The sequence below is a fragment of the Pholcus phalangioides genome, unplaced genomic scaffold (genome assembly GCF_987345545.1).
Source record: "Pholcus phalangioides strain wild (caught in Gottingen) unplaced genomic scaffold, Ppha-v1.0 ptg000003l_1, whole genome shotgun sequence".
In the NCBI taxonomy this organism is placed as follows: Eukaryota; Metazoa; Arthropoda; class Arachnida; order Araneae; family Pholcidae; genus Pholcus; species Pholcus phalangioides.
Genome location: NW_028301596.1, coordinates 12,718,514 through 12,739,780, shown reverse-complemented (window position 1 = coordinate 12,739,780; position 21,267 = coordinate 12,718,514). Strand labels below are relative to the sequence as shown.

Genomic DNA, 21,267 nt, shown 5'->3' with positions numbered 1-21,267 from the left:
TATTTTTTTTTTAAGATGGCTGTTTTAAAATTCAATTAATGCCGAATGAAAGACTTTCACGCCAATGATTTATCGAAACTAGTTATAAGTGTTAAACTGAAATTTAAATTTAAACCCAATTTAATTCCCTAATATTTTTATTCACTTTTGCTTGTTTTGCATTTCCTACTCTAATTAATAGCCAAAAAAATTTATATCCAAAAAGAATTTAGAACTATTTTCCAACAATTTACAAAAATTTAATTTTTAAATACCGCTCTCTTGCAGAAACCAATCCGTTCAGTTGTTTTGTGTCCTCGATCGGCTACAACGATGAATAGTCCTCCACACATAGGATAGCTCTCTGCGAGATTACGAAAGTAATTATAGTTTTTCCGACCATATTTCACTCTTGCAAGCTTTATTTATTCACAGTTTTCTGTGCCCCCTCCCTCCACCACTTACCGTAGCTCTCCTTTCATCTGATTTTCACCCATGACCCCTTAGACCATCCCAGGACAGCAGGGAGACCATATGGCCCCCAGGTTGAGAAATACTGGTACATATATGGTCTGAAAATAATATTCAAAGATCACAAGGATTTAATAATATACTACAGTTGCGCCTCAATGGATGTGTGGGGGTGGGGGCAGCGTAAGCCATAATGTTATTGAACACATCCATTCAATCTAAAATTATTCCTTACGATTAAGTATGTATTTTTATCAATTTTGAAATCACCCTCTTTCATTAAAAATGAATTTTATTCCTTTTATTAATTCCGAAAGTGTTTTCAATTATTCTGAACTTATTATTTTTTCAATAGTTATGAAATTACTATTTTTTTAAATGGTCATAAAATTGTTTTTCCTCATATTCATTCAGAAATTATTTCCTTCCTTAAGGCAAGGGTTCCCCAATCATTTGTGTTCAATGGAACTTTTGTGCCAATTAGACAAAGGACAGGGATTCCTCGTCCCCGTCCCCCCAAATAAGATGAAGGCCATGGACACGGAGCCCTATTACAGAATAATATTCAGCACATAATAATTAAAAAAACATGCTTCATATTTGAAGCATGTGAAAAAAAATCATGTAAGGGGCAGCAATCGATGCTCTTGATTCTTAAAAAAAAAAGATATTTACCCTGCAACTGAAGCACTCTGATGCTTAAACTTGAGTGAATTATTTTTCAAATGATTTTAGCCACATGACTTGACCAACGATACAAAATAAAAAAAAGAAGTGTTTGCTGAAGAATGTTCGATTAGAAATCCTCTAATTTTATGAGCTGTCTCCATGTAAATCTCGATCAAATGCATATTGTTACGCCTTGAGCAGACAAAGTACAGTGGCTCTTTTTTACTGGGGGGAAAATTTATGAAAAGAAGATTTGAATCAATATTATCATATATTTTGAATAAAACACAACTTGGTTTTTTTTGTATTTACCGCTTTCTCTTTCATTTTGTCGTTTTCTATGAAATCATTGATAGTTTCTCATATTTTGTATAATACCTAGCACAATATCTCTTTAAATACCATTTTATATTGTTGTGTAAATCCTTAGAGTCAGCGTTTTATAGAAATAATGTGGAAACAGTCATATAGAAGCATAGTAGATCAACCAGTTCTATCTGGAATTAGTCGCTGAGAGACTGCAAAAACATATATATGATGATATTATACAGTCGAATCTTGTTTTAATGAATACCATTATAGCGACAATCTTGTTTTAACAAACACTTTTTAATCCTCCAGATAAGTTTGCATAGGAACAATGCCTAGAATTCCTTTATAATGAAATTTCGTTACAACAAAGGGATTTCTCCTGTCTCTAGGAGTTCGTTATAACATGATTTGACTGTGTATTTAATATGGTCACATACTGGATATTTGACAGAGCTATATTTCAGTGATCTTTTCCATAAATTTTTCAATAAATGTATAAATACAACCACCAAATTATCAGAACTTGATACATCTTAGAAGCAGCTTGACATCTGTGCTATGTGTTATTTCCTTATTTGCCAAGATGGAAGATATTTTAGATTTTAGGATAGCCTATTACTTGAGCCATGTTTTGTTTAATATAGAGTTAAACTTGGTTACAATGGCATTGAAAAGACCATAAAGTTTAATTGTCTTTAATTGAAAATATTTCTTCTTTCCCTCATATGCACTGCTTCTCAAAATCAAGATTTGCACAGTATTGCTTCAAGGTCTTGCTGCATTTATGATTGTGAAAAAAAGTCAATTAAAAACAGGAAAAATCTCTGGGAAAACCTGAAGTGGATTCTTTGTACATAGAGATGCAATGTGAACATTCACAATCTAAATTAATGATAGAAACAAGTAATTTTTTGGAGGCCATGGGGCAAAAAATGCTCCGGCCAAATTTCTTGAAATGTGAGTGGGCTTTGAGAAGCCTTTAAAAAAATAAAAAAAAGAACTAACAAATGATGATAGGAGATTACACATTATACATTCCTGGAGTGTTATGGATGCTGATCAGTCTGAAGATACTATAGTTTATTATTAAATCATATATGGAAAAGAATCATAAATGGGGCTTTTAGAAGTTGTTAGCATTGTTTTTATGAATAATGAATGAACATTAAATGAATTGGAGCATCCAAAATGTAAATATCATTATTTTTAGGTATCAGTAGAACATTCCTCAATGTGCTGAGCTCTAAAGTAAATTAACATTATCTCTCTATGAAAAAACTTTAGGACTGTCACCCATTCAAGTTATTACAGAGTTTTTATTTGCAAAATTTAAAGAAGATAAAACATGAGTAATCAAAAATATAAACAGATCAGCTAAGATGTCAATGGAAAACTATTGCAGTTCAAATGATTCAACATCAACTCATAATAACAGGAAAATTACAATAAAATAATATCCCAATTTATTATGAAATTAAGTTTACTTCAATTTGTACAGATTTCTTGAGAAGGTACCACAGTTTACTATTAAATCATGTAAGGAAAAGAAAAATAAATACGGATTCATGGCTTCTAGAGGCAGTAAAGTCTATAGTAAAGTCTCTTTACAATAATGATTATTTCAATATAAAAAATTTTTTAAACCGGTATATTCACATTTTCTTTCACATTCAAAGTTATTTCTCGATAAAATTTTGCCAATTGAATGAAGCAACTTTGCCACATGGAGACAACTCTATTCATCTTGAACAAAACTGTCCAAAGGAAGCAGAAACAGAACCGCCCTCCCCCACACACAAATAACAATCATTGTGACTTACATGACAAAAGTACATACATTGAATTCATCATTTATGGATGCAGATACTTGGTTCAGGATGATGCATGCTTCATAACTGCAGACTGAAAAATAAAACTTTATTTGAAATCATGCCAACTGAATTAAAGAAATTAATAAGTTGATGTCATATTAAATTATTTTTTCAAATGCTTTGAATTGTCTGAAGAAGTACCACAAGGTGAAAAATAAAATTTCAATTTTTGCACTTGGACGTGTAAAGTTATTTCCCCAAGTTCTCCATTCTACAAATATGTGAACAGCATATATAGTTTATGAATATACTTCTAGAAAATTTGAAAAGGAAATTGGTGAACCCGGGAAAGTTGTGAGTGAATGTTTGGGGTGTTCATGTCATATGCGCCCTAGATTTCCTGCCATCTATAAAGTTGAAGAAAAAAATTATAGATGGCAGAACATTTGTGTTTTGTAGGAATCCTGTTGCTGGGCTGATCGCTCTCTGCAGAGAGAGAGAGAGATCTGTCTTTATATCCTTTAATTCTTTTTCAGAGTTAAGACTGGATCAAATCTGCATCTCTGAGTCATTCAATAAATTGTCATACACAAAGTAAGGGGGAAAATTTGATTTTTCCCAAATTTTAATCAGTGAAAAAAAGATCATGTCTGAAAATTTGTTGCAAATATTTTTGTTCACTAATTTTACTAACGCCATGACAATGCCATAAGGCAGTGGTTCTCAAACTTTTGTCACCTGCAGCTCCCTTGCCTAATTAATAGTTCATCAGTGGCTCTTCAGAATAGTTTGGCAGATAATTTCCCATATAAAAGAACCACTTTATAGCGTAAATAGGCACAAAAATCAATATCAACAGTTTCCAGCGACGCCCCTAGGAACCATGATGCACAGTTTGAAAAACGCTGCCGTAAGGGAAACGCTATCAAGGCATAATTATTAACAATACAACCTAACACCACCAGATTATTAGATGTACCAACCTTTAAAAACCCTAAAGAGTTGAATGCTGCCAATCCTAGACTTCTTACCAATGCGACTGGAGCTATATCTGTACTGTATAAACGATTCAACGCATCTATTGCAAGCATAGATGGTACAACATGTCGCTGCCTCTGTGTTTCATATTCTAGCAGTGGCTCAATCGAATCTATAAAAAAATCATGAATTGCAATTGATGAAATGGTTCCATCATTTGAGATATGTACTGTAAAATCGGAATCAAATGCATTTACATTGAGAACATTGACATTTTATTTAGCTTACCATATTAAAAATAAAATGCTCAATATTATAAATCAAAATTCCTCAAACATATTAATAATTTGAAAAAGAAATGGGTGTGATGTTACAGAAAAAAAGAGAAGAAATTGTCATTAAAAAACAACTTGAAATCTCTAATTCATGGTAATAGAACAATGCAAACAGTCAACATTAATTTTTATATTGGAACATACCAATAGAATTTCCTCTGTATATAGAATCCTCCAGACATTCAATTAGGCATTTAACATCACCAAATCCCAAATTTACACCCTGACCAGCTAAAGGATGAACTCTGTGGGCAGCATCACTGAAATTTTTGAAATGGAGGGTATTATCGAAAGACTGAAGTATATAACTACTTCAACACAAATATTTAAACCAAAATTTCAAAGTAATTCTATTACACTTACCCTATGAGAGCTACTCTGTGGGACACATACTGACTGGAATGGCCAAGTCCAAGGGGAAATGCAGCTCTGCTATTTGGCTCTACAGACAATATGGATGGTGGTAGCTGCTGTACATTCTCTTTAACTAGAATATAATTACATTTTCATTTTTAATCATGGAAATAAGACCTTAATGCAGATTTTTAATTTTGATACGGAATAGTTTAAGTAAAATTTCATCCAAAAATGCCTACACGCATTACATATACTGTACATAGGCGTAAACTTGTGTTCAGCAAATAGGCCTGAGCTCCCCCAACCAAATACTTTTGATGAGTCGGCTTGCCCCCCTCCCAGAAAAAAAAAAATTCGGGGAGTATGTTTCTTACGCCTGGCTCAGAATTTTTTTTGCCAAGAAAATTCTAAATATTAGCTAGTAAAAGAAATCTACAGGAAATTCTATTACTTTTCTTTTAGAACCTTAATCGACTTGTTCTATGACAATATAGTAGGGTTAGCTGTTCTAGGACAATACATAGCAGGGGTGATCTTGTGATATCCCCTGCCCCTCGATTCTAATTTCCATCCTCCTCCAAGAGTGCTGCCCAAAGGCATCTCTGGAGACCATATCTTGCGGGGGGGGGGGGTTCCCTTCCTTACTTGCACTGTTGGAAAACTCAAGAGCATCTCTTCTTCTTTTGTTGAGTGTGACCCTTAGGGGAAGGGGACGTGAGACATCAAAAAGAAGGAAAAGATTAACGAATAAGCTGAATGGGAAGTTTGAAGGCTGAAACATTTTTTTTCTAGCCTTCACAACAAAATTCAACTAAGGATACAGAATGAAATAAATAATAGTAAAATAAAATTAACATTAAAAAAAGAAAAAAAGAAATGGATGGAAATTTTCAAAGATTCGGCAAACCCTAGGCCAGGCACCATTGCATTCTAATACTAGGAATATAAGATTCCTTTTATATAAATCGGGGAATTCCTACATTATTTACATTTCGCAGCACTTAGAAATTTCAAATATTCTCAGCTAGGGCTACAACAAGATGCAACCGTAGATGCCAGGGCTGCTGCAACCATAAAAAATAGGAATGTGGAAGAGATTCCCATCTCCCTACTACACCAAAAACCACTGTTGTTGTTGCACCATGTGCCACTTGGTGGTCGTCGTCCCCCTCAAAACGAGAATTTTTTATTTTACTTTTTGCTTTTCAAAGTTTTGAATATCCCTCATCGTGAATTTCAATCAATACAGTAGGGGAAAAAGAATTATTTTTTTCATACTCCATCTTTCCTGAAAATGTCCTACAGCTTCAGGGCTCTCTGTTGAAAATCAGTAACCCTGTTTGATCACCATTTGCCATTATCCTACCACAGAATGTCCTGAAGACAAAAATATCATGAGAAAACTGGGTATCTGTAGAATTCCTTGGAACATAAAAACATTTGTGCTACTCACCAGTGACTAAGCCACATAACTTTAAAGTGGAATAATGGGTTGGTAAGTCATTGGGAATTTCCAGGCAATTGTAAACTACCTTTAACCTTTGAAGCAGTAAAAATCACTAGAAGTCCAATTATAATGAAGGAGTACATATTCACTTGCTGTCCTCAGAAATGAAAAAGGCATTTCACATATGTAAATGTAGGCGACTAATCAGTTAAGTACTGCATACAGAAAATGTTGTGTTTTGAATTGGTAATGAGGTGCGCCTAACTTTTTGATGATAAACAAGGTCCGGATATTGATGACACATTCGCATTTCTCAATACATTTTAATTTTTGACATTTTGTCAGGTTTTATGACGTTTTTAGGATATTTTTCATTATTAAATTTTTTTCAAAATAAAAAAATGATAAAAAAATTTTTATGCAAAAAAAAAAAAAAAAAATGCATTGCTTTCATCCCTTAACTTGTATCTTCCTTTATAGATAACAAACAAGGTTTAAAATAAATTTTGGGAAAATTTAGTATGTATAGTCAAATCCTGTTACAACGAACTCCAAGAGATCAGAGAAATCACTTCGATACAACAAAAATTTTGTTGTATCGAAGTGATTTGATACAACAATTTGAGTTTTGATACAACAAAATTTTTGTTGTATAGGAATTGTAGCAGATTTTTGCACTCTGTTCCTATGTAAACTTACCTGTGGAATTAGAAAAGTGTTCGTTAAAATGAAATTTTTACTATAACGGTATTCATTGAAACAAAATTCGACAGTAGTAAAAATTCCAAGAGCTGTGTGTGGCCACACTTAACCAAACAATGAAAGTGAATTCAAAAAATTCTGATCCTATATGAGATGTTGAGAGAGAGAGGAATTTTCACAATATAAAAGGGAAATGGTATAGTAGTTACATGTACTACAGAAAGAATTTTGAAATCTGCAAATTCATGGTGAATGATTTGATCCGCACGAAGCTGCATGCAGTCAGATTTTGTAAGCTTTATTTTGCCTTGGGAATATTGAAGGACTGATGACATACATAAGATCAACCTTCAGCATTCTGGTTTCCACCATTCAGTCCTGCACAAAAGTATGGAGCTTATTGATACTATCGGTAAAGTCAGGGTGCTAAAAGTAGGGTAGGCCAATTTGCTATCATAAAATTTGAAAAATAAGGGGGAAAAAGCAGACTTATCACTTGCAGAAAACTATTTATGGCTTTCGGGAACATCTAAAAGTTTTGAAATTGAAGAGAAACTAACACTTGTGAGTAGATAAAATCAACCCTCCCCTCCAAATATCCTCAATAGCATTTGCTGATGTTGAAAGAAGTTTATCTTGCCTTTTCAGAAATTTTTATTTTGTCTTGTAGATTTCCTACAAATTTGATTCACTGGGCCATGGTTTTTGAAAAGATTGAGAACCACTGATCTAGATGTGGTCCAATACGGTGTGCCTGACTGCATGAAAATTATTAGAACAATGATTGCCAAAACCTCTTTTTTTGTTGCACCTAAGGAGTTTAAAATATGTCCCGGAACTTCTGCCAAATCTTGAAACACTTCTGAGGCACATTAAATAAATGTGGCACACTGGTTGAGAAGCGTAGCCATATAAATAAATGCATTTAAAATGTGGTTATCTCTTAAATACCTCATTTGCCACTGATTGATCTCATGGCACTCTACGGCAGGGCTGGACAAATTCCAGGCACCTGGTCACTGTGGTGACTAAAAAATTGGTATTGGTGCCTAAAATTTCCTTTGTGTAGTTACTAAACAAAATGTTTGAAATTTATAGCAGCATTTCTACCAATGTGAAAGAGGGTTGCTATGCACTGAAGAAAATCAAAAGCAGCATTATTTTGATTTTTTCTTCTTCTAAAAAAGGTTTTCTGTGCCTAGACTTTTTTTGCAATTTGTCCAGCCCTGCCTTAAGCCGTGGTCAAAACCTTTACAACACCTTTTTTTTTAAAATCAGAATTCTGATTACCTCAGAACCACCCCCTATTTGGTGGGACATGAAGGGTCAGTCATGTCTGTCACACATACTTATTTATTTGACATCTGACTGCATATCTTGCCATTACAAGCAGATTATAGCAAATTCTCAAATACTTTGGCAAATTATTTGAAATGCACCTATAAAGGTGGATTTCGTTTGTTTCTCTGAAATAAAAAAGGATCAGGCAAAGCTGCCAGTTTGGACTAAGTTTGCCCATGGGCACAGGTTAGGTTTTTTGCTATAATAAACAGCTGATTAAGTAATCATAGCAGTCCTATCAATGTAAGACAGAACTCTCAGAAGCAGGACAGTACATTGACTGCTTGTAAGGGTCACAGGATAAAAAAAAAAAGGGGGACATCTTCATAAAACTGGGACATATGGGCAGCATACAAAACTTGGTCACACGCCTCAGGCAACATTAAACATTTTTGATCTACGAGCTCCCCCCCACCCAAAATTTTCAATTACTTTATGCCTATGATACTGTACACATATCTTTTCCGTTATAAAAGGAAAAAAATGGGAAAAATCCAAATAACCAATTTTGGCAGTAATATTAATATACTTTAAAATGCTACAGTACCTTCAAAAACATTCGATAGAAAGCTGTTCAAGGTCTTTACGAGTGAATCAATAGAATCATTCCTCTTACTGTGGTCCCACTGGAAGACATAACATAGATATACAAGTGGAACTGCAAGAGCTGTTTCCACAAGTTAAAAAGTATAAAATAAAGAACAATGGTACTAACAAGTGTTTCTTGTGTGAATACAAGCATATTCAAATATGAAATGTATTGAATGAAGAGTATTGAAATCATAACTCCGTAAATATTGCACAACAGAACCCCCGATTTTTCCAGCCTCGACTTACTGAAGGTCGTTCATTTATAACATAATTTCCCAAACTTTGTGTTCCATTGCTCCCTTCTTCTTCTTCTTCTTCAAAAAAAAATTGTCTCTAATCCCTCTCCCCAACTCAAACAAACCCATAGGATCCTATGCTATACCCCTGGGGAGATATTGCTCACTTTGAGAAACACTGATTTATAAGAACATACTCGGACAAATTTTAAACTAAGTCCTGCATTTAATACCACTTACTCTTTTTTCTTCAAAATCAAGAATGTGCATTAGATTTACTGACAATACCAGAAAAAAAAGACATTTTCACAGCAGAAAATAAGGTAAGATACACAATAAAACCTAGATATATTCATTTCACTTCATATTCAAACAAAAGATGAATGAATAAATCGTTTATATAATACCATATTTACACATACCATTATTACCACAATACCATATTTTTTATATATGATGAAAATATTTGCCTCTTTTTTTTCTGCATCTAATCCCCTGTCAAAATTATACAGGCAAAATGAAACTCAGGAAGGGATCATATAAGACAGGCGACTTTATGTGTATTCATGCTTTGCCCATACCCCACAGTTAAGGTACATAAGCTGTTCATTACTATCAGCAGAAGGACATGCCATCAATTGACGATGTGATATAGTCACAAAGTGCATCTTAGTACAAAAAGGGAGGAGGAAATGCAAAAATATCAAGCCTACTTACTAGATGATGATTTAAGGAGTCTACAAATTCTTCATCACTACAATTAAGCAATTTTTCACTCATTGGGTATGAAACAGTCCACACCAATGAGCATGTATCATCAGAAAGCTGTAACATGAATGCATAGTTTTATTTGATGACATAACATATATGGATATAAATGCATCATGTGATGAGGAAAAGTTTTATTAATTTCAAAAAAATTGATGAATAAACTCACAGGAAGTAAAGCTATTGGACCACTTTCAAGGAAACGTTGCCATGCCACAACATTTTCAGTGGGCTAAAAAGAAGAATCAAAATTAAAAAACAGTGAGAAAAAATATTTTATTGAATTATATTTTTTGAATTATATAAGCATTATTATGTATATTTTATTGAATTATATTTTTTGAATTATATAAGCATTATTATGTATATTTTATTGAATTATATTTTTTGAATTATATAAGCATTATTATGTATATTTTATTGAATTATATTTTTTGAATTATATAAGCATTATTATGTATATTTTATTGAATTATATTTTTTGAATTATATAAGCATTATTATGTATATTTTATTGAATTATATTTTTTGAATTATATAAGCATTATTATATATATTTTATTGAATTATATTTTTTGAATTATATAAACATTCAGTCTTTGACTGTGTTATTAAGATAAACAGTTAAATTAAATGACTAACTCTAATTAATGAAAAAGTTTTTGTAACTAAAGATACTCCAAAGAGCAATGCTTTTATTTTGATTAAATTTTTTTTTCAATTTAGTGAATTAAGAAAAAAAAACTATAGGGGAAAGGTAAGAGCATAGTGGACCACTTTTAAAGTTTTTTCTTCTCTGAAATTTATAAACCAATCTACCTGAAAAAAACATGAAAAAAATATCCTTCAACTACTTTATTTACCTATTAATTTTCTCAAAGCATGTTAAATAACATTTTTTATGGTATTATATATAGGAAGAATAATATTTTTGAACAAACATTTCTAAATAAATTATTCAAATTACTAGTCATAATTTTCAACTCATGAGAAAGCCATGAATGATCAAACTATTTTTAAGACATAGTAAAACTTCCCCTTGCAACTATTATCAAGGGTAGGTTTGCTATGATACTTCTACTATGATTTTAGGGTGAAATGAGTTCGCACCTTCCAAGAACATAACACGTTATTCAATTCCTAAAGACAAATTACCATCACATCTGTCCCAGAAACTAGGCCTACAAATTATTAATTTTCATTTATAATTGAGAAAAAAGTCAGTAAACCAAGATTCTATGACCATTCTTCATTGAATTTTTTAAAAAAAATTATGAAAATATACATAAGAACCATTGATACAGTGAGTGAAATATCCCTCTGATTAGGTCTAACTTCACATGGAACTCTCTCATGATTCCCACCCATTATCAAATGTCTCGGTCCCAAACTCTGTTCCTCCAGAGCCTTCTCTTCCACTTTTTATCTCCTGAACTCTTACAGGTTCCATCCAGGTAAAGCACATAATGTTTATAATGAATTACAGTGAAACCTGCACAAATTTAAAATAAATTAATAACAATTTAAAAATTGGTAAACAATTCAGTTTGAGGAAACTAACCTCGGCCAGTTTTAGTGTTGAAACTATTCCTTTCTGATCATAGCTCCATTTGATATATTTTACACCCATTTTATCTCTTATAAGGGAATTTACGCCATCAGCACCAATCTTGAAAATAGAAGAAAAATAAATGTTACAACAGTATGCTAAATTATGAGTTTCATTCTGAACATTACTTATATCATGGCTCAGTAGAGGAAAGGCCACGTTTTTATTTTGCTCCGACGCCATCTTGATATTTTTTTTCTTTTTTCCTTTACTTGCTTATTTATTTCATCGTGTTTATTAGTTCTCGCTATTAATTTCTCAGGTCCCTACAGATTTATTGATCAGAATCTTTGTACAACGTTTTATAATGGGGAATCCTAAAAAACAGAGCAAAAGCATTGACGAAATTTTCTCGCCTGCAAATCGACTGCTTCATTCACCCCCTCAGGCTACGGGTACCTTGGGAAAACGTCAAAGGCACAGTTCAACTGATTCGCCTCCCGCCCATCGTGGAACTGACGCCAACACTGCTGACATGCTGATGGACCTCAAATCTATAATGCTGGCCAATTCTGAGACCCTTGCAGATCTTGCTGTCAGAATTGATGCTGTGGATGCGAAGCTATCGAAAATCACAGATGACCTCGAGAGAGCTAGCCGGGAAAGATCGGACCTCAGAGCAGCTAACGAAAAATTGAGATCTGATCTGATGACGATCCAGAGACGCCTAGACCGAGCTGAGGACTACAATAGAAGAAATAATCTAATCCTGGAGAACGTACAGATTCCACCCTCTGATGATGTCCAGGACTGGTGCTCCGTCGTACGTGATATTGTGAAAAAAAAGCTACAGATGTCTGGAGCCGACCGTCTGATGATCGACATTGCTCATCCACTCCGCCGCCGAAATGGAGATTCTGGTAATCTACAGTGTGTCACTATGATAGTGAAATTTGTTCGCCGTATTGATCGCGATGATGTGTTTAGTGCCTTTAAGAGTGTACGCCGTTCCAACTTCACCTTACTCGATGGTTTACGTGTGAGAGAAGATTTTTGTGCCACAACAAGGAGAATTAGATACCACCTCCATTCACTCATGGATAGCAGCTTGAAGGCAAAAAAGAGGGTGAGACTGATACGGGACTGTCTATTTGTGGACGGTAAATGTTTTTCGGTTGATTTGAATGATAACTCGATCATCGAGGTCCCATCAAATACATCAAGTAATACCGATGTCTGATCCCGGTCAATCGTGCCGCAATCCGAAAATAACTCTCCTCAGGATAATCAAATTCCGGAAAACAATTGTTTGAATTATGTTAACCCCCTAATTGATTGTCAGAATAATGATAATGCTTTAAAATGTTGTTTTTATAATATTTGTGGCTTACGGTCGAAACTTTCATCAAAACTTATCTCTGATCTTTCTGAATTCTTATTTTTCGGTTTAACAGAAACTTTTTATACAGACCAAGACCTGGAGGTGCGGGCATGGAGTGATTTCAATTTATTTATTTCACCGGCAAAAAAACCCATATTCGGCAGACCTACTGGCGGTATTATTCTTGCTATACATAAATCAATAACTGTCTTGGAAATACTAATGATGTCTGAATTCGCAATATTTGTTAAGATCTCCCTATCTGATACTCTATTATTTCAAAATCTAATTATTGGAACCGTTTATATACCCCCAGAGAGCTCCAAAACGAAAACTTTTATTGAAATTTTAGATTTTTGTTACACTCTGGTCAGTAGAGGTCAATGGTTTTTGGTTGGTGGGGACCTGAACTGCCACTGCGGGGATCCCTCTGGTCGGGCACCTCCGGATCTTGCATCTGGAAATTTTAGCAGTAGGGGTTCTCTTGACCGTAAACGCGACAGAAGGGGCAATGCCCTAATTGATTTCTGTGAAACTAATGCTATCGCTATCTTAAATGGTTCATACCCCGGGGATCAAGATGGAAATTATACCTATGTTTCATCATTTGGGAAATCAATTGTTGATTATATTTTTTGCCCATTACAGTTCGCAATAAATAACATAATAAACTTTGAGGTCGAGCAATTTTTTTACTCTGACCACTTTCCAATTGTTGCCTACTTCCTCTCGTCGTCATCTGCACATGTTTACCCTAACAACAACATTGAATCTAAGCTACGGTGGCAGCCCCAATTTACCGAAACTTTCCAAAATACCTTTTCAGATTGCATAGCTGACACATCCACTCACCAAATCACCGACTCCAATGCTAATTTTGAATTTTTCAAAAATAGTGTTTTTCATGCAGCAACTCTTGCAAATATGCATCAACGGGTTAAAAAAAAACATCGTAAATATCTTAAATCTCCCTGGTTTGACTTGGAATGCCGCATTTTAAAGCGAGATGTGAGATATACTCTAAGAAAAGCCCGACAGAGAAACTGCCCCGAACTTTTCACAAAATATATTCAACTGAAAAAATCTTTCCGTGATTTATGTACCCGCAAAAAACACACATATTTCCAGGAAATCCACTATAAAATACAAAATGCAACTAATTCCTCAGAATTTTGGAAAGCTTTGAACATTTTTAGACGAAATACATATTTTAACCCCTCAATAATTTCTAAACAATGTTGGTTCGATTATTTCTCTAATCTCTTTGCTGCCCCCTCAACAGCTAACCTAACCCACTCCTTTGCCCACCCTTACTTTAATAACTCTTGCAGTTTTTTAGAAGCGTCCATCTCAATTACCGAATATTTTTCAGTGCTTTCGTTACTGAAACGTAATAAAGCCCCAGGGAGCGATAGCATCTCCAATGAATTCTTGACGAATTTGCCTCCTGACGGACATACATTCCTCATTAATCTGTTTAATTTCATTCTGGAAAGCGGTGATATTCCTCGATCTTGGTCCGAAATAATAATCTCGCCAATTATGAAAAAAGGCTCTCCGTTGGACCCGAGCAATTACAGAGCTATATCTCTCTTGAACTGCACCTCAAAATTTTTCTCCCTTATACTAACCAAAAGGCTATATCATTGGTCGGAACAGAACGGGATCCTCCCTGAATCTCAAGGTGCATTCCGTAAGAACAGGGGTTGCACTGATCACATTTTCACACTTAGCTCTATTGTTCAAATCCATCTTCGAAAACCCGCTCGCAAAGTTTTTGCGTGTTTTGTTGACCTAAGTCAAGCCTTCGATTCTGTTAATCGAAGCATTTTGTGGTGGAAGCTCTCTGACCTAGGAGTAAGCCATAAAATTATTAAAATTTACGATCTGCTTTTCAGTGATGCCCGTGCAAGAGTAAGAAGCACTAATGGGTTAACAAGTTCTTTCCCTGTAGCCAGAGGAATTTTGCAGGGCGAACCTGCCTCCCCCCTCCTCTTTTCCCTATTTTTAGCTGACATTGAAAAATCTTTTTGTCAGCCTCATGTCCATGGCATTTCAATTAATAACTCCACTGAACTCAACATCCTCCTGTACGCAGATGATATTGTAATACTGGGTGATTCAAAAATACAGTTGCAAAAAAAAATCAATCTTCTTGACTCATACTTTAAATCTAACCACCTTACTGTTAATTTAAACAAAACAAAAATTGTTGTATTTAGAAAGTCCGGCCGTCTCGCAAAAAATACTAACTTTTTTTGGGGTAACGTTAAACTCGAAATAGCCAGTAGCTATGTCTACCTTGGCCTCCCTTTTTCATCTTCAGGAAAATTTTCATTAGCAGCTAATTTCATGATAAAAAAGGCTTTCGCGGCCATGAACCAACTACTTGACTTACTGCGTAGCTCCAGAAACCCCTCGCTGTGTGTGGCATTCAAATTATTCGATAGCCTTGTACGATCTACTCTATGTTATGCTGCACCAGTTTGGGGTTTCTTCTATGCTGATATGCTGGAAAGAGTCCATACGAGTTTTCTGAAAAAGTTACTAAATCTGAGCAAATATTGTCCTGGTTATCTTGTTAGACTTGAGCTTGGTCGCCGCCCCATTGCCACTCAAATGTTTAACCAACTTATCTCGTACTGGCTTAGGCTTCAAAAAATGGACGAAAACCGTCTACCAAAAATTTGCTTACTTGAACTCTGCCGGCACACAGATTCGGAAAACTGGGCAAATTCAGTCAAGACCCTTCTGAATAACTGCGGTCGACCTGATATATGGTGTACACCCACTCCTTACCTCACTCCAGTAGTTCTAACATCCCTTACTTATAATTTTACTGATATCTCTCTCCAAGAAGACAGATCTCGATTGTCTGCTTCAACATTATTTCATTTTGCCGATAATTTTGAATTTTCGCTATCCCTACAGTCTTACCTTCTCTTCAATCTCCCCTTGGCGGTCCGTAAGAATATGGCCAGGCTTCGCCTTTACCCTTTTATACTTTATACTAACAAAGGTATATTGCACAAATTTAACCCTGATGAACCTTGTCAGTATTGCAATCAACTAAATAGCTACAATGATCTTTTTCACCTTCTTAAGGAATGCACATTCTTTGCCCTTCAAAGACATACTCATATCTCTAAATACCTTCGCCATACCTACTCCCGATCAAACTTTTATCTAATGTTTAGCAACCCCTCTCCTTCTATGTGTCTACATTTTTTTCGATTTATCGAGGATATATCAAAAATTCTATTTTTATTGGGGCAGTAGTTTCGACGCCCTTTCTGTTGTTGTTTGCTCCATATCTCTGCCCATGCGCCATTCTATTTATTTATTCTATTTATTTTATTTATTTATTTATTTTTTAAATCTATCTGGATTCGAAACTATATTATGCATCTATATTTCTTGTGTTCAAACCTTATGCATTTGTTCCTGTCTTGTGTATCTCCAATAATTTAATTACTAATATTTGTACTTGCCATCCACTGGTGTACTGATAGGCACGATTGTGCAAATCATTAAAGGTTCAGTTCAGTTCAGTTCAGTTCATTACTTATATCATGAAAAAAAACTTTTATGTTGAATCAAACTTTTCCATATAATGATGTCCATAATTTGTTTCCCCATCCTCACATTATTAGTACTTATGTAAGAATCAAATTAGTATGGTATAATAGTTATAAATCTGTATGGACTTGCAAGACAAATACAGTAATCAGTACAGAATCACTTGATTTTTTCACACCAACCCAATGCTCTTGAGTGGAATGAGCTTTTCCCTTTTACATCTCAAGCTTGCAAATCAAATGCTTCCTTTCAAATCAAGACATTTGAAACATGATTTTTCCCATGATATTCATATTATGAAATTGATTATGGGAGAACCTGAAAATATCCAAGGTTTTTTTGTCTGTTGTACATAAATAGACATGAAACTAGGTCTACAAATTATTAATCTCCATTAAAAATTGAGAAAAAAAGTCAGTAAACCAAGGTCCTATGACCATTCTTCATTAAACATTGCATTTTTCCAAAAAAAATTATAAAAATATACACAAGAACCATTGATACAGTGAGTGAAATATTATCCTCTAATTAGGTTTTTCTTTCTCATCTCATAGCAAAAATAGTGAAACTATTGAGGATCAAAGTTTTGTATAAGTGCAAGGTCTCACTAAAGAATAAGCATTTCTGAAAGATCAACAACAAAGTTATTTAGTTTACAGGAGATTTTCCAATTTTTTTCTGATCCTTGATATTGGGTGGAACAATTTATATTTGAAAATGTGGTACAAAGTTAAGGACAACTTAAAAAACAGTAGATAAAGGTTATATACCAGAAGACGAGTGGTCAGCATTTCCCCACCTTCAAGAGCAACATTTACACAAGGTTTTTCGAGCATATAGACATCAGGCAGCTGATAATCAACAGCTTTAACACCTCTCATCACATGGACAGTATCCTCCAACTCAGATAGCCTCTCATTGAAAGCTTTCAGCATCACATCATTCTCAATAATGTGTGCAACAGAATCAGTCATATCAGGATATTGAAATATAGCTTTTGCTTCTGAGCAGCATTCCCATACCTAGACATAAAGAACAAACTCTGTTTAGATGACATTGTTTTTAGTTACTAAGATTTTTAATAAAAATAATAAGAATAAGAAGGACTCTTCTAAAATAATTATTAACTTTTAATTTTGTCACAGCGTATTTAGTCCAGTTTTTTTAAACCTTTATCTACATTATTTGGGCAAAGATTTTTATGCTCTAAAAAATTATAAAAAAATACTCTACAAAATATGCATTTATGCTCTAAAAAAAACAACAAATATGCCCTAAAAATTTTTTCATTCCTATCTCAAATAACATTAGTTTTAGCAAAATAATATGATAATGATGCAGCTAACTAAGCTAATGAAGCAGCAACAATGATGGAGCAAAACTATTTTGAACCATTACTTATTGTATGAACAGAAATTCTTTGTTTTACTAACTAATCTCATTGTGCCAAAATTTCCCCTTTGAGCAAATTTTTCAATCTGAATTCAGAATTAATGTGCTGTCATCTATAGGTAAAAATACCTAGCCAAGTAGTGTAGTGTATTTAGCTTCAAAAAACACAAAATCAAAAAATAAATAAATAATTAATTTCTTTTATTTGATAAAAACTCTCAAAATTTCCCCCATTTACCAATTTTAGCCAATTTTTCCCACGAGTTACCATCACAGACCCCTAAGCTATAAATATGAAATTTGGTCCGTATTATATTTTATAATATAGAGACTCGCTAGGATGGGATTTCTGGAAATTCAAACACCCCAAGGGTGTCACGAGAGGGGTAAAATGTTATATGGGAGAAATCCTCACCACGCAATTTTTAGATCACCAAATCAGCAAGTTGCACAATACATAGATGATTACCATTTTAGAGGATATTGTTGTGAAGAATTTTCGTTGTGTGTGTATGTATCCCCATTATACTAAAAATTATCAATATCACACTTTGAATTGGAGCCTTAGTAACACTAAACTAAAAATATTGCATGTTAAAAAAAAGGAAAATTAATAAATTAAGTATGAACACTTTTTTTACAGTTACCTGCATTTTTTTCACTTCATGTGCTCGAGTGTTAGATATTTTTTCCCAGGCTCCAAGGCCTACATAAAGGATTCATAGGAATTTTAAAAAAAACACATACATAAAAGGAAACATAAGAAATTAAAAAAAAAAATGCTTTCATACATGACTAGTTTCAGGGTGAAAAAAAACCATGAAATTTACAATCTCTTTACAAAAAAAAAAACCACTTAGTCTCACTTTCAAAAAGTTTTTTTGATCCTGGACTGATGGCGCACACTCTATTCGAATATTTATTGGCATCAATCACATATTCAGTCTTCTTCCCAGACTCGAGTAATAAGATGCTTTTGCCAGACAGCAGTGGTGACGAACCTGAGTAAACATCACACATTAACACATTTGACAGGTTAAAAAGTTGTTACAATCATCCACATGAAAGTTTGTAAGGTTTCCATGGCCTTATATTTTACTTATGCTAGCTTTTATTCAAAATAGACTCCTTGTGAGTCAATACAGCACTGGAAGCGGTTGTAAAATTTTTCAAAGCACTCCAGAAACTCATTCTTTGGAATTGCCTCGAGAATCACAGTTGAAGCCTTTTGGATATCTAAAATTGTCAAAATGTTTCCCTTTCATTGCCAATTTAAATTTCAGAAACAGTCAGAAGTCACACGAAACTAAATCAGATGAGTAAGATTGGTGATCGAGCACCAGAATCTTTATTTGGCTAAGAAATCATGCTTTTTTGCTAATCACTGCTATGCTTCACTCTGCAATCCTTATGATCATATGTCAGTGAGTGCAATACAAAGCAAGAGCAGACCTTCCGTTTGCCCAAATGTTCCGTTAAAATCTGATGAACAGTGGATATAGGAATTTCTGAGTGTTCCTCAATTAACCTGGTAGAAGCACAGTGGTCATTTCAAAGAATTTCTGCCACTTTTTTAAACATTTTCTTCAATTGTAACTGTAAATGATGGTACTGGATGTGGATCATGTTTAGAACTCTCCCTACCTTAACGAAATCTTTCATACCACTGAAAAAATGTTCTTTTGACTTATTGCTTTATTACAATAAACAGTCTGAGTCATTTTAAAAGTTTCTGCGGCACTTTTACCTAATTTTAAACAAAATTTAATGTTGCCACGTTGCTATATTGTTCCTTTTCCGCCAAACATTAAGAGTGTACTGTCAACTGCTATGCCATTATAAATGAACTAGCTTCGCTAGTTCATTTATAACTTCAATAGCAGCTACTCAGTTTTTCTTGCTGCTACTGAAGTCGCTCTGTGTAATTACATTAACAAGTAAACTTGCCGCTTGCTCTGACAGTGCAAATAAAGATGAAGGGTGGGCTACTTTTCTTGTTACTCACCAGCGCCCTCTCGCTTTGGCTCACCACAAAGTGGAAAGACGACGATACACAAAAAGGAAGGGAAAAAAATGAGTTGCTCACTCATCTAGTGAGCAATTTCACTATATAGTCCTGTGTAATTAAAATTCACTGCACAAGTTGAAACCAGTTCGCTAACCAGATACTTTAGGCTGCGGTTATAGTGGAACGAAGAGACGCGAGTTAAAAAAATGCGACTAGAAAGGAGAAAATACATAGGGGTGGAGAAAAAGATGTCAGCACATAGTAAACAAGGTGGAGGAGAGCAGAAATGACCAGAGCGGTTCTGAAATGTAAGAGTGTAATGACAATGATGCCTCTGCAGAAGAGGAAGAGAAAAAAATGGAAACAAACCAATCAGGAGATAGCGAAATTCCTCACCTCCTGGTAAAAACAAACCGGATTGTTCAAGTTGCACACCTCATTGAGTAGCCTCTTTCTCTTCTTTGTCTCGCTGCTCAAGTACGTGAGGTGTAGAACAAAACAGGACAATTGTTTTTTGTCACTCGTCTCTATTATCCACTCCCGTACCTCAGGGTCATGTGAGTATGTGTTCTGCCTTATGCGCCAGAAAATAGCTATTAAACTCACCTAATGTAACTGAGCCTTTAGCCAGATAACTGATAAGAACCACTGGTTTAGTGGCACTAAATTATTTTAGACATAATAGCGATGAACCCAATTTAAAAATTGTCATTATCACAGTTATTTCAGGGTTAATTTTAATGCTCATATCATTCACAGATATTCAAAGCACCATAACTAGACTGGGACAACTGAGGACCCCACACACGCATAAAAATATACTTATTTTGCATCATAATAATCCTTTCAAATAGCCCCAAGAAAAAGTCTATCCTGGGGCCCCCGAGAAGACAGATTGCGGCCCTGGATATTCATAATTATACATTGTAATTAATATTAAAAAATGGAAACAAACCTAAGGCACAAGCTAAAGAGCACCCTACGAGGCCACCTCCAGATATAATTATGTCCCAAACACGTTTAGTGTGAGAGCTCTCACTCATGTACCTCCTAAAAAACAACTTTGAAACATGATTCAAGTCCCGTAGAACCCGCATTTCCGTTCTAAGATAAAAATTGTTGTAACGAAAATGATCGGCGAAATAGAAATTTCAATCAATCAATCATAGTCTTTGTTTTGGCAGGGTTTCTGGCAGAAATTTACAAACAGCAAAAAATCCTGACATTGAGACGACTGTAACCAAAGCTTTCATCTGACATGTTTCTCATGTTGATATTTGTTTTGCAGAATTCATTTCACTACAATGTAATTTGTAATGTTGCTTCATTTCTCACTATTGGGGATATTTTTGCTGATTTTA

At 34.4% G+C, this 21,267-nt stretch overlaps 1 protein-coding gene across 1 annotated transcript; it reads right to left on the bottom strand.

Annotated features, from left to right (window-relative positions):
- Nucleotides 1-1,716: 1,716 nt before the first annotated feature.
- Coq6 (ubiquinone biosynthesis protein COQ6, mitochondrial) lies at nt 1,717-21,148 on the bottom strand. The gene is made up of 12 exons (XM_089244426.1): nt 20,862-21,148; nt 18,765-18,899; nt 18,546-18,604; nt 17,277-17,528; nt 11,559-11,666; nt 10,167-10,229; nt 9,947-10,054; nt 8,950-9,028; nt 4,919-5,042; nt 4,700-4,815; nt 4,226-4,392; nt 1,717-3,333 (listed from the first exon to the last, which is right to left on the bottom strand). Exons 1-12 carry the CDS (start codon nt 21,001-21,003, stop codon nt 3,304-3,306), a joined length of 1,383 nt encoding a protein of 460 aa, XP_089100552.1. The 5' UTR covers nt 21,004-21,148; the 3' UTR covers nt 1,717-3,303.
- Nucleotides 21,149-21,267: the final 119 nt, after the last annotated feature.